The sequence below is a fragment of the Tachysurus fulvidraco genome, chromosome 22 (genome assembly GCF_022655615.1).
Source record: "Tachysurus fulvidraco isolate hzauxx_2018 chromosome 22, HZAU_PFXX_2.0, whole genome shotgun sequence".
NCBI classification, from domain to species: domain Eukaryota; kingdom Metazoa; phylum Chordata; class Actinopteri; order Siluriformes; family Bagridae; genus Tachysurus; species Tachysurus fulvidraco.
The window spans coordinates 10,716,853-10,729,169 of NC_062539.1; the positions used below are offsets into that span (position 1 = coordinate 10,716,853).

At 36.6% G+C, this 12,317-nt stretch overlaps 1 protein-coding gene across 1 annotated transcript in view; it reads left to right on the forward strand.

Annotated features, from left to right (window-relative positions):
• Positions 1-12,317, forward strand: part of atp1a2a (ATPase Na+/K+ transporting subunit alpha 2a) — a 35,219-nt gene that overhangs the window by 8,202 nt on the left and 14,700 nt on the right. The window contains exons 7-17 of the mRNA XM_027176791.2: positions 74-191; positions 1,253-1,521; positions 3,446-3,644; positions 3,776-3,888; positions 4,000-4,134; positions 4,950-5,029; positions 5,219-5,328; positions 5,817-5,992; positions 6,246-6,382; positions 7,988-8,138; positions 10,395-10,563. Of these exons, the coding sequence (XP_027032592.2) occupies positions 74-191; positions 1,253-1,521; positions 3,446-3,644; positions 3,776-3,888; positions 4,000-4,134; positions 4,950-5,029; positions 5,219-5,328; positions 5,817-5,992; positions 6,246-6,382; positions 7,988-8,138; positions 10,395-10,563 (1,657 nt within the window). The remainder of the gene's footprint in view (positions 1-73; positions 192-1,252; positions 1,522-3,445; positions 3,645-3,775; positions 3,889-3,999; positions 4,135-4,949; positions 5,030-5,218; positions 5,329-5,816; positions 5,993-6,245; positions 6,383-7,987; positions 8,139-10,394; positions 10,564-12,317) is intronic.

Sequence of the window (12,317 nt, forward strand, 5' to 3'; positions counted from 1 at the left end):
ATTATTATTATTATTATTATTATTATTATTATTATTATTATATAAATTATGCATGATGCTTCTTCCCCTTCAGGTAGACAATTCCTCTCTGACAGGAGAATCTGAGCCTCAAACCCGTTCCCCAGACTGCACTCATGAAAACCCCCTTGAGTCCAGAAATATTGGCTTCTTCTCTATTAACTGTGTGGAGGGTGAGAGTTTTATTCATCTGTTTGTCTATTTATTTGTAAATTTGCTAACTGTAAACAGCTTTATCTGTAAGTAGCTATTCTAACTTGTAACTGATTGCATACCAGAGCTTTTATATTTTTTTTGCAATGCACCATAATCAATTATATTACTGTAGCTGTGTTCATATGAAGAAAGACACAAGTCCCACAAATAAATTTCTGCTATGAATATATCTATTCTCTAGAACTTGTGTATTCAACTGAAATTGTTACATAAAATTCCTTCCTTACAAAATACATTTTCCCCTCACTTTTCTTAACGTTGACGTTTGACAAAAACTAACAATTACTCATCTCATATGAACAGAAACATCTGTTTGGAACATCTGTTCTCTGTCCACCTGTCTTTTGATATAGATAAGGTGTTTGGTTGCTACTGGTATAATCTATCTATCTTAATTAATTAATTAATACTGATACTGGTTTTATCTATTATGGCCAGACAGAAGACAAAAACATTTAATTTGAGATGTTTCTCAATGTATTATTGTGTTTGAAATTTGTTACTGATAACACTGATTTGAAACTATTATTTTATCATCTTATAGTACCATCAAACTATTACAGGCAATGTGATGTAGACATCAATGCCCAACAAATGTTGGTTTATTTAATAGCTCAATGGAAGTGTTTGTTAATTTCACAGAAGAATACAAACCATTGTAAGAAGAGATGATAATTATCCCAACCAAAACTAAGAGATGTAGTAAGTAGATACTTTATAAATACAGTGTCATCTGGAATATATCAGTGCAGCTTAAACAGTATATTTCCAGATTTGACAACTGATAAAAATTTGTGACTTTTCTCCTTGTAATGACTTCCTTACTCATCAACACACAGATAAAGATATTTGTTCACAATCAGCCTGTTTTTTATTTATTAATTTATTATTGTATTATTATTATTTTCTATTAGCTATTATTATATTAAGTCACATACAGTATATCCTCTCTTAGATGTGGGTCAATCTTAGATATCTATTAATGGATGTTTGTGTGTGCGTGTTTGTTTGGGTGCAGGCACGGCTCGTGGCATTGTGATTGCAACAGGAGATCGTACAATTATGGGACGAATAGCAACCCTGGCTTCTGGGTTGGAGGTGGGCCAGACCCCCATCAACCTAGAAATTGAACACTTCATCCACATCATTACTGGTGTAGCTGTGTTTCTCGGGGTCTCCTTCTTTATCCTCTCAATCATCCTTGGCTACTCATGGCTTGAGGCTGTCATCTTCCTTATTGGCATTATTGTTGCAAATGTGCCTGAAGGATTGTTAGCAACAGTCACGGTAAAGTTTACATCCCCTCACACATTGATAAACAAAGCCTTGCACCACATTGATAAACAAAGGTTATCACCAAGATTTACACCAATGTATGTACTCAACTTTTGTCCTTCACACAACAGACAAATATATATAAGGAGGTCATGTCAATATGTGCCTCCCATAAATATATGTATCATTTAAATATATGTATCATATCCTGGTGGACCTAGGCAGTCTACCTTACTGTTCATTACACTCTTTAGCTTGCAAGTTGTTCAAACATAGTTTGCATGACCCAAGTGAATAAAAATGAGGGGTCTATTATGTAGCTGAAAACAACTCCAATCAGGAAATTGCATATTAAATGAAATTTAGTTAATTTCTTAAACTTAGCAATGGGTAGGGGGGATATGGAGGTGCATGGCAAATTGAGGGAAACCAATGTAAATAAAATGAGACGAGGTTATCCTGGATGACATAACACCTGAAGAATCACTAAAAAGTGGACACGTGCAAATTATGTGCATGAGGTGAGAAGAATAAGGCTGAGAGAATCCTATGAGAAATCTATGAGAATCCTGAGACATCTACAGATGTACCAGCTCCAGTTGGACTCTATGATACCAAGAGGAGATCTGAACTCCATGTGATCTTTACACCAATTCAACATTTGTTTGACTGTATATTTGTAATCACACCCTCTAGTGTCACCCATATGAGGATGGGTTCCCCTTTGAGTCTGGTTCCTCTCAAGGTTTTTTCCTTACCAATTTAAGGGAGTTTTTCCTTGCCACTGCTGCCTGAGTCACCTCAAACTTGCTCATTGGGGATAAATGCATATACATACATGCATCCATCCATCCATCCATCCATACATACATACATACATACACACTGTCCACTATATATATATTGAATTTTTTACTATATTAATTCTCTATATTTTTCCTTATATTTACCTTCTGTTCTATGTTTATGTTCTGTAAAGCTGCTTTGAGACAAAGCCCAATGTAAAAAGCGCTATACAAATAAACTTGAATTGAATTGAATTGAAGAATAAAGGAAAGATTGCTGTATGGAGCAGTTTTTGTTGTAAATATTACTCCATCCCACTACATGACTTAGATAGAAAGTTTTGGCACGTGTGTCACTCGCAAAAGAAGGTGTGCAGGTGATTCTTACCACCCTTGGCGGTTAGAAGTGAAATGGAACTGTTTTTCTCTTCCCCCAACACACACACACACACACACACACACACACACACACACACACACACACACACACACATGCAACATACATTATGGCTGCTGGCCATTGTCACTATGAAAAACTCTCTCTGATACTTTTTTCTGGACTCTCTTTGTATCTGCCTTTCTCTCTTTACACTTTACCAGTCCATCTCTGTACCTGTCTACATCTCTCTGTCTTGTGTCCCTACTAACTAAATGTCTTGTGCACGCTCTCTCTGTTTCTATTTTTGTCTTTGTTTATATATATATATATATATATATATATATATATATATATATATATATATATATATATATATATGGATGTCTTATTTCTTATTTACTTATGTATATCGTTTATTGCATTTTTTGCTCTAAACTCATTATCTCTCTTCTTGACTCTTCTTTATGCTGTGTGTGTAACTGTTGTAGTTTATATTTTGTATGTTCTTCTCTATTGGTCTTATTGACAAATTCAGTCTCTGCAAATGAAAATTAATACGTCTCTCTTTCTTTTGTCATGGGCAGTTTGCAATTTTGCTCCTGACAAATTTATTACTTTTCCAAATTTATTTCACTTCTCTCTTTTCCTGCTTTGCTCTCTATCTCACTGCCTCTCTCATTTCAATTCAAACTTAAAATAGTACAAAAATAAGCAATAAAATTAATAATAATAACTCTCTTTGCTCCATCTCACTCCTTTTTTCTTCCCTCAGGTGTGTCTGACTCTGACAGCAAAACGTATGGCACATAAAAATTGCTTGGTGAAGAATCTGGAGGCTGTAGAGACTTTAGGCTCTACCTCCACTATATGCTCAGATAAGACTGGAACCCTGACGCAGAACCGCATGACTGTGGCCCACTTGTGGTTTGACAACCAGATCTACGAGGCAGACACTACAGAGGATCAATCAGGTAAGAGCTATACTTGCAGATATACTGTTTTAATCCATGTCAATTAACTTCATTGTAGAGAACTTGAATAAAACACGTACTTGTGTACACATGTATTTATATTCTTTGGATGTGATTCATTTTGCTTGCAGGAAATGGGGCCTTTGATAAGAGCTCCCCCTCATGGACTGCTTTGTCACGTGTAGCGGCTCTCTGCAACCGTGCTGTCTTTAAAGCTGGTCAAAAAGATGTTCCTATACTGAAGGTGGGCTGACAAGCACGTTGGATTTATCTATTTATCTACAATTTTGACTTCCTAATTAAGTCAATATTTTCTTTCTAATTAGAATTTACTATGAATATGATGTTTATGTAGAGGGAGACAGCAGGTGATGCATCAGAGTCTGCTTTGTTAAAGTGCATTGAGCTCTCCTGTGGGTCTGTGATGGCATTTCGAGAAAGAAACCCCAAAGTAGCAGAAATTCCATTCAACTCAACTAACAAGTTTCAGGTACAAACACACTCATACTATGTAATACAGTTGGTGAATCATTGTAAATTGTATTGTTTAGACTGACAACCTTAAAAAATGACATTTGTACAAGTGAGCAGTAGAGGTCCTTGCTTAAATATCTAGCTTAATGGCAGCTTAGTAGTGCTAGTATTTTCACTCATTACCTTCTTAGCCATTACCTTCAGTAGTCCTTTGCTACCAGGAATATGGTAAATTTAATATATTATTATAATAAGCATTAAAAAAAAGGTTTTCATAAAATAAAACAGCAACTGTCTGTGTTTGGCTGAGTAGGCCTAGACAATCCACAGGTTAGAACTACTCCCAAATAATTTTGTGTAGTCAAGCCATGAATTGGTCCAGAAGGAGTCAGTCACACCGCCTCTGTTTCTCCCTGATTTGCTTGATCTGGTAATTTTGCAGGTTATGCTCATTAAAAGCATGTCTGCTGCATCCATTGTGGGTCTTGCATTCTGTCAGGGAATGTAGTCAAAGGCAGATGCAAGTGCTGATACTGTTTAATTGATAGAATCCAAAACACACGAAAGGGACAAGGGAATAAAAGCAACAAGAACTAGCTAAACACAGGGACACATGAGGTGAGCGATAAATAGCAGGGAGAGAATTTAAATAATTGCTCATTAGATATAAATGTAACTTGTGATCTTGTTAGGTGCAGAGGCTGATGGGTAACATAGTCTTGACAATAACCTCATGCTCATATTGCCCATTTCCTTCAAGAAGCTATTAAATTGACAAAATACTTCCCCCAAAACACACCAACTATTTTATTATTCTACACATCCCTCTAGCTGTCTATCCATGAAATTGAAGACAGTCCAACTGAACATCTCCTGGTAATGAAAGGAGCACCTGAGAGGATTTTGGATAGGTAAGTCTTCGTTTAACCAATAAGTACTCGTCTGTTCTTTCTCTACTGACTATAAACCTATCATTGTGATTATGGGTTATTACTCTGTTTTGCTCAACATTTGATAATTTATTAGTAATATATGTAGAATAATAATGTTATTACTAAAAGTTGTAATTACCGATAATCCATAGATTTTTGAATGTGTAGGTGCAATACAATTATGATCAATGGGCAAGAGGTTCCTTTGGATAATGACTGGAGAGATACATTCCAGGGAGCTTACATGGACCTGGGGGGTCTCGGGGAGAGAGTGTTGGGTAAGAAAAAGGGGAGTGAGCATTTTTGGTAAGGGACAAAAAACATGTTTATAGACTGCGTGCTTAGGTAGTCATCAGAAGATGGTGATTGAATATATTTGTGTTTGTTGGTAAAAACACCCATAAAATGTCTGGTAGATATAGTCGTTTGATATATTAAAAATGAAATGCAATGCATATATACTATTAATTTATTCTTATAACACAACACTATTACATCAAATCATAATTATAACACTATACATAACTGGCATTAGCAATTCTGACCAAAAAAGTTGCACTATATGTCTTGTAAACATCCAGAATCCAGAGTTTCTCACTTAGAAATATTAGATTGTGTTTGTGTACTAGTGGCCTCTTGTGAAGATTAAGTCTCTATGGTGTTTATTTTTTCATCCTGATAACAATTTAAATTTTTTTGAATGTGATTGAAAATGTATGCCACTTTTTTATCTTCTGTTTTGTTTATCAATATATCACTTGTGCAGGCTTCTGCCACCTACTGCTGTCACCCTCTCATTTCCCAAGAGGTTTTGCATTTGACTGTGATGACATAAATTTCCCTATGGACAAGATGTGCTTTTTAGGTCTAATGTCTATGATTGACCCCCCAAGAGCTGCTGTGCCTGATGCTGTGGGCAAGTGTCGATCTGCTGGGATAAAGGTACTAATTAATTCTTTCATTCATGCACATATTTGTTTTCAATCGGTATGTTGTAAAGCTCTGTGTTCATCTATTTACTTGGAAATGTTTCTATTGAGAAGCATTTTTGTAATACCATAGGTACATTTCAAACTTGATTTTTGCTTTTTGTCTGAGCCAATGTAAGAGGTTAAGTAGTAAGAAATTATCATTTTTGCATATTTGCATTTTGAATATCAGTGAAAAATGCATTAATTGTAATACATTTGTAAAGGTGATAATGGTAACTGGAGACCATCCAATTACGGCTAAGGCAATTGCCAAAGGTGTTGGCATAATCTCAGAAGGCAATGAAACAGTGGAGGACATTGCAGAGAGACTTAACATCCCATTAAGTCAAGTTAACCCACGGTATGTGCATCTTCATGTGTATTCTGTACGTACAGTGCTGTGAAAAAGTGTTGGCCCCCTTCCTGATTATTTATTTTTTTTGCATGTTTGTCACACTTTAATGTTTCAGATCATTAAACAAATTTAAATATTAATCAAAGATACCACAAGTAAACACAACATGCAGGTTTCAAATGAAGGATTCTATTATCAAGGGAAAACAAAATCCAAACCTACATGGCCCTGTGTGAAAAAAGTTCTTGCCCCTAAACATAATAACTGGTTGGGCCACCCTTAGCAGCAAGAACTGCAATCAAGCTTTTGCAATGAGTCTGTTACAGCACTGTGGAGGGATTTTGGTCCACTTATATTTGCACAATTGTTCTAATTTAGCCACATTAGAGGGTTGTCGAGCATGAACCGCCTTTTAAGGTCATACCATAGCATCGTAATAGGATTCAGGTCAGGACTTTGACTAGGCCACTCCAAAGTCTTCATTTTGTTTTTCTTCAGCCATTCAGAGGTGGACTTGCTGGTGTGTTTTGGATCATTGTCCTGCTGCAGAAACCAACTTTGCTTCAGCTTGAGGTCACGAATAGATGGCTGCACATTGTCCTTCAAGATTTTTTGGTAGACAGCAGAATTCATGGTCTTGAAGCAGAAAAACAGCCCCAGATCATCACACTCCCACCACCATATTTTACTGTTGGTATTATTATCTTTTTCTGAAATGCAGTGTTACTTTTACACCAGCTGTAATTGGACGCACCCCTTCTAAAATGTTCAACTTTTGTCTCGTCAGTCCACAGAGTATTCTCCCAAAAGTCTTGGGGATCATCAAGATGTTTTCTGACAAATCTGAGACGAGCCTTTATGGTTTTTTTTGCTCAGCAGCGATTTTCTTTTAGGAACTCTGCCATGCAGGCCATTTTTCCCAGTCTCTTTCTTATGGTGGAGTCATGAACACTGACCTTAACTGAGGCAAGTGAGGCCTGCAGTTCTTTAGATGTTGTTGTGGTGTCATTTGTGACATCTTGGATGAGCCACTCCTGGGAAAGTTCACCACTGTCCCATGTTGTTGCCATTTGTGGATAATGGCTCTCACTGTGGTTCGCTGGAGTCCCAAAGCTTTAGAAATGGCTTTATAACATTTTCCAGAATGATAGATCTCAATCACTTTCTCTCATTTGTTCCTGAATTTCTTTGGATCTTGGCATGATGTGTAGCTTTTGAGGATCTTTTGGTCTACTTCACTTTGTCAGTCAGGTCTTATTTAAGTGATTTCTTGATTGCGAACAGGTGGGGGGTGCAAACACTTTTTCACACAGGGCCATGTGGGTTTGGATTTTGTTTTCTCTTAATTATATAAACCTTCATTTAAAAATTGCATGTTGTGTTTACTTGTGTTATCTTTGTCTAATATTTAAATTTGTTTGATGATTTGAATCATTAAAGTGTGACAAACATGCAAAAAAATAAAAAATCAGGATGGAGCCAACACTTTTTCACACCACTGTAGTGTATTTTTTTCAGTGGCTTGATGATAAACTGTTTTTTTCTCTTTTTCCTCAAAAAACTGCATTCAGATGTAATGTTCTAATATGTGTGTTTGTGTGTCTGAGACAGAGATGCTAAGGCATGTGTAGTACATGGTGCTGATCTAAAGGAGATGAGTTCAGAGTATTTGGATGATCTCCTGAGAAACCACACTGAGATTGTCTTTGCTCGCACCTCTCCACAACAGAAACTCATCATTGTTGAGGGCTGCCAGCGACAGGTAGGTGTGTGTGTGTGTGTGAAAAAGAAAAAAATAGCTTTTTGCTAGTTAGGCTTTTGTCAATCTGGTTTCATAAACATAATATATAATATTTTCCATGAAGTTACAAGCAGATTAGTGCTGCCTCCAAATAATTAGATTGGGCCATTACACAGTCTAAGTACAAATATGCAATGAGTTGACAAAACATAAATTACAAATGAAATAAATGGATCTAAAGAATAGCATCTTTCAAATAGTAATTTTCCCCTACTGAAATTAGATTCTCCTAAAACACTATAGTGTGTTTGTGGTATACTATTTCATTGCTTTTATTGGCAAAAACAGAGTCAATCTTTACATTGTTGACCTTCTTCCTAAGCTTTGCAATTCACTCTGGAAGGCTTGATGTCTAGACCAAATCCTTGCTGATGGTGATCCATTCTTGCCTTATTACTTGGAGTTGTGGGCCTCTGCTTGTCGACTAACTTTCTGCTGATTGACCACAGATTGTCTATGGGATTAAAATCCAGGGAGTTGCTTGGCCACTGATCCAAAATTTCAATGTAATGATACTGTATCCGAGTCACTTAATTATCACTCTTACTTTGTGACATGGTGCTCCATCATGCTGAAAAATGCATGGATAATAACCAGAGGTGATCTTCTAGATCGCTGGGAGAAGATGCTCTTGACATTTTGATACCATTCTTTATTCATTCTTTATTCGTTTTTGGTCAGAATTGGGAGAGAGCACACTCCACTGGATAAAAAGTAACACCACTCATTGTTGGTCTCAGGATGCCTCACTGTTGGCACTGCATAGGACTCATGAATGAATTTACCAATTCTTCTCCATGGAATCGATGCTCCATATGTCCCAAACAGTCGGAATGGGGCTTTATCAGAAAAAATATATTTTGTACCAGTCTTCTGCAGTCCAGCCTTTGTACTTCCTGCAGAATTTTAGTCTGTCTTTAAATTCTTCATGTCCTTCTTGACACATTATCCAAAGATGCACTCACACCCACGTGCTGCCAATACAGAGCAAGCTTTGCACTGGTTGTGGCTCTGATTCTCTAGGAAGGAGATGATCCTGGCACTTGCTAGACACTGAGATGTCCTGAAGCCTCCTTTGCTACAGTTAAACCTCTCTTCTTGAAGTTCTTGATGAACTGGTAAATGGTTCGTTCAGGTGCAATATTCTTTGCAGCAATATCCTTTCACGTGAGGCCATTTGATGCAATGCAGTCATGGCTGCACACATTTCTGTACAAGAACACAAATGATTAGACGCATTTAATTTCCCTATTATAGCAATCAGTTCTTATAATACAAACAGAATGATAGGATGATTTCTGCTGACTAGTATTTGTTCACACTTCCCATATGCTGATGATATGATTGGTGAATTGGTGCTAGTTTTTCATTTTGTGCCAGGAGGTCATTTTAACCAATTAAACTTTTTGCAATTCTTAAAAATGCATCTAATCATTCTGCATAATAATCTAAAAACTGTGTGAATCGACACAATAAGTAAAGCAACAAACTTCTCAAAACACAAAATTTATGTGACTGTCAATACTTTTGGCCATGGCTGTACAACAGGGTGACTTAAATCCACCCTCCTGAGGGTTGGTTAACAGGTTTACAGGGTTAGCTTTGGCTACATTTTTGGCCAAATCTTTGTTCAACAATGTAAGATCTCGTTCAGCAATGTAAGGTAAAAGCATTGTCAAAAAAAGGTAATGGTCAACCTATGTTCCAAGTTATTAGAGGTAGAGGGAAAAACCACATGATCAAAACCAGGATGCAACACAATGAACAAAAGGCTTTGGCAGTAGATGCATAAACTCAGCAAATTCTTTGCAGTGTGCACAATGAATCATAAGGCTGATTGAACCCAAGTGTGTTCAGTCTATAGCTGGGTGACTGTGAGTGTGGTACAGCCTTCTAGGCAATATCTGACAGAATTCTGACAGACAGTTCTAATGTGGTCTCTAAATTAAACATCATGGTGCACCCAATCTCTTGTCCTGAGTGACCAGAAGAAGAGCAGATGACATAGTGTGTGCAATCTGGCTTTCATCCAAAAAAGTTTAGATGGTGGTTGACCAGCTCTCTTCTCAAAAGATTATACATTGTTTATTATACAAATTAGTAGGCCTTTATGCCAGTTTTTGGTTGCTGGTTGGAATGCTTCATTGTATTTAATTGTTTTTAATGGTTAGTGGCATTAGACTAGGGCCACACTGAAACTGTTGTTTGTATTTGCAGGGTGCTATAGTGGCAGTGACAGGTGATGGGGTAAATGACTCTCCTGCACTAAAGCGGGCTGACATCGGCATTGCAATGGGAATAGCAGGATCTGATGTCTCGAAACAAGCAGCTGATATGATCCTGCTGGATGACAATTTTGCATCCATTGTAACAGGGGTGGAGGAGGGTAAGATAAAAAGAGTAAAGAGACTTGTGGTGGTTTTAAATCCATAAATATGACACTATTGATTAAATAATAGTATCTTGTACAAAATGTTTATTTAAAGTTTTTTATATCTTAAATTGAAAACTACACTGCATAAAAAAAGCCTGCTTGTTCAACTTATCCTTTAAACCATGGCCACATTTTTTGTATAGGGGAGAACAGCAGTGGCTTGTGGCTTTAGATTTTGGTGGGGCAGAACAACATTAATAACATTTAATAACATTAAAAAACAATATAACCAACAGGACTGGAAAATATGGAAACACAATAAAAGTCATTGCACAAACATTAAGCTTAGCCAATATAACAATATGTAATCTTGAAAAAGAATGAAACAACTGGTATAATAACAAGCAGGTCTGCCAAAGAAAACAATAGTAATTGATGACACAGATAGTTGTGAGCTATGAAGAAATTCCAAACTTCAGGCACTGACAATACCACCAACCTCCACAGGGCAGGGCTACAGGAATCACAATCCACTACTCAAAAAAGATGAGCAGAAATATAAATATACCCATGGTATAATGTATAAACTACTCCTCAGCTGTAAGAATCAAAAGGCCAGTGTGGAATTGGCCATATAAGAAATATAATGATAAGCCACAATAGTGGAACCAAGATTTACCTCAATCGAAGTTATTAAAAGGCCAAAAAAGGCTTGGTGAAAGAAAGGATCTGTTAATGATCTAAAATATACATGCTCATCAGTCAAGCATAGTGGAGGCAGTGTCATAGCTTAAGTTTGCATGACTGCTTGTGGAACATGCTCATTAATCTTTAAAAAGACAATAAACTCAAAATGTTCTGCAAGCAAAAAGGTTATTGCAAGCAAGGTACTGTATATGCAACCAAACATTAGACTTTCCAATTATTTTACACACCTAAATATTGGCTATGTTTTAAATTGTTTACACATTTAGAAGCAAATATTAATAACAGAAAACTAAAATTTGGATCTATTGTTTCATTCATCTTTTGACATCCAATAGAAATATCTTTGGTGTATAGCAAAAATAATTGATCTGGCTTTGCCCAGTGTCATGCAGTGGAGTCCAGATTGAGGCTGTCAGGAAGTCAAGAGAACAGCAAACAGCAAACAGTACAACATGGGGAAAGCCTTAATCCAAAAACTAGTCAACAAGACAAGATCAAAAATCAAAAGGTACAACAATACAAAATGCAAGGCTTAATAATTTAGTATATAGAATTTAGTACCACCAATGGGAAAACATATCAACAAAGTGAAAATAATTTTAAGTCAGCAAAAAAATTTGAGTAATACTTTAAAAAATAATAAGATAAACAAAAGCATGATAAAATTCCATATATTCCAAACATATATTCAAAACAGTCATTATTTCCTGACTTTTATTGTCTCATTTCTTTGTAATCTCATTTTTTGAAACCAGCTAATTGTCAGAGCTCAGAATAAAAAAGGTGTACATGATGGTGTCAGGGATCAGCGCAGACTTATGGCCATGTGTGTTTGTGTTTGTATGTGTCACGTGATTGCCCCGTCTTCGTCTGCTCCTCCCGATCATCACACCTGTTCCCCATTGTGTGTGATTGTCCCTGTCTGTATATATGTGAGTCGCGTTGCCATAGGCAGCGCGCTTCATTAATAATAATGTTAGTTCCCTGTGTAGTGTGGTTTATGTTTGTCTTCCTCATGTATTAAACCCCTATCATTTGAAGCTATCCTGCGTACGGGT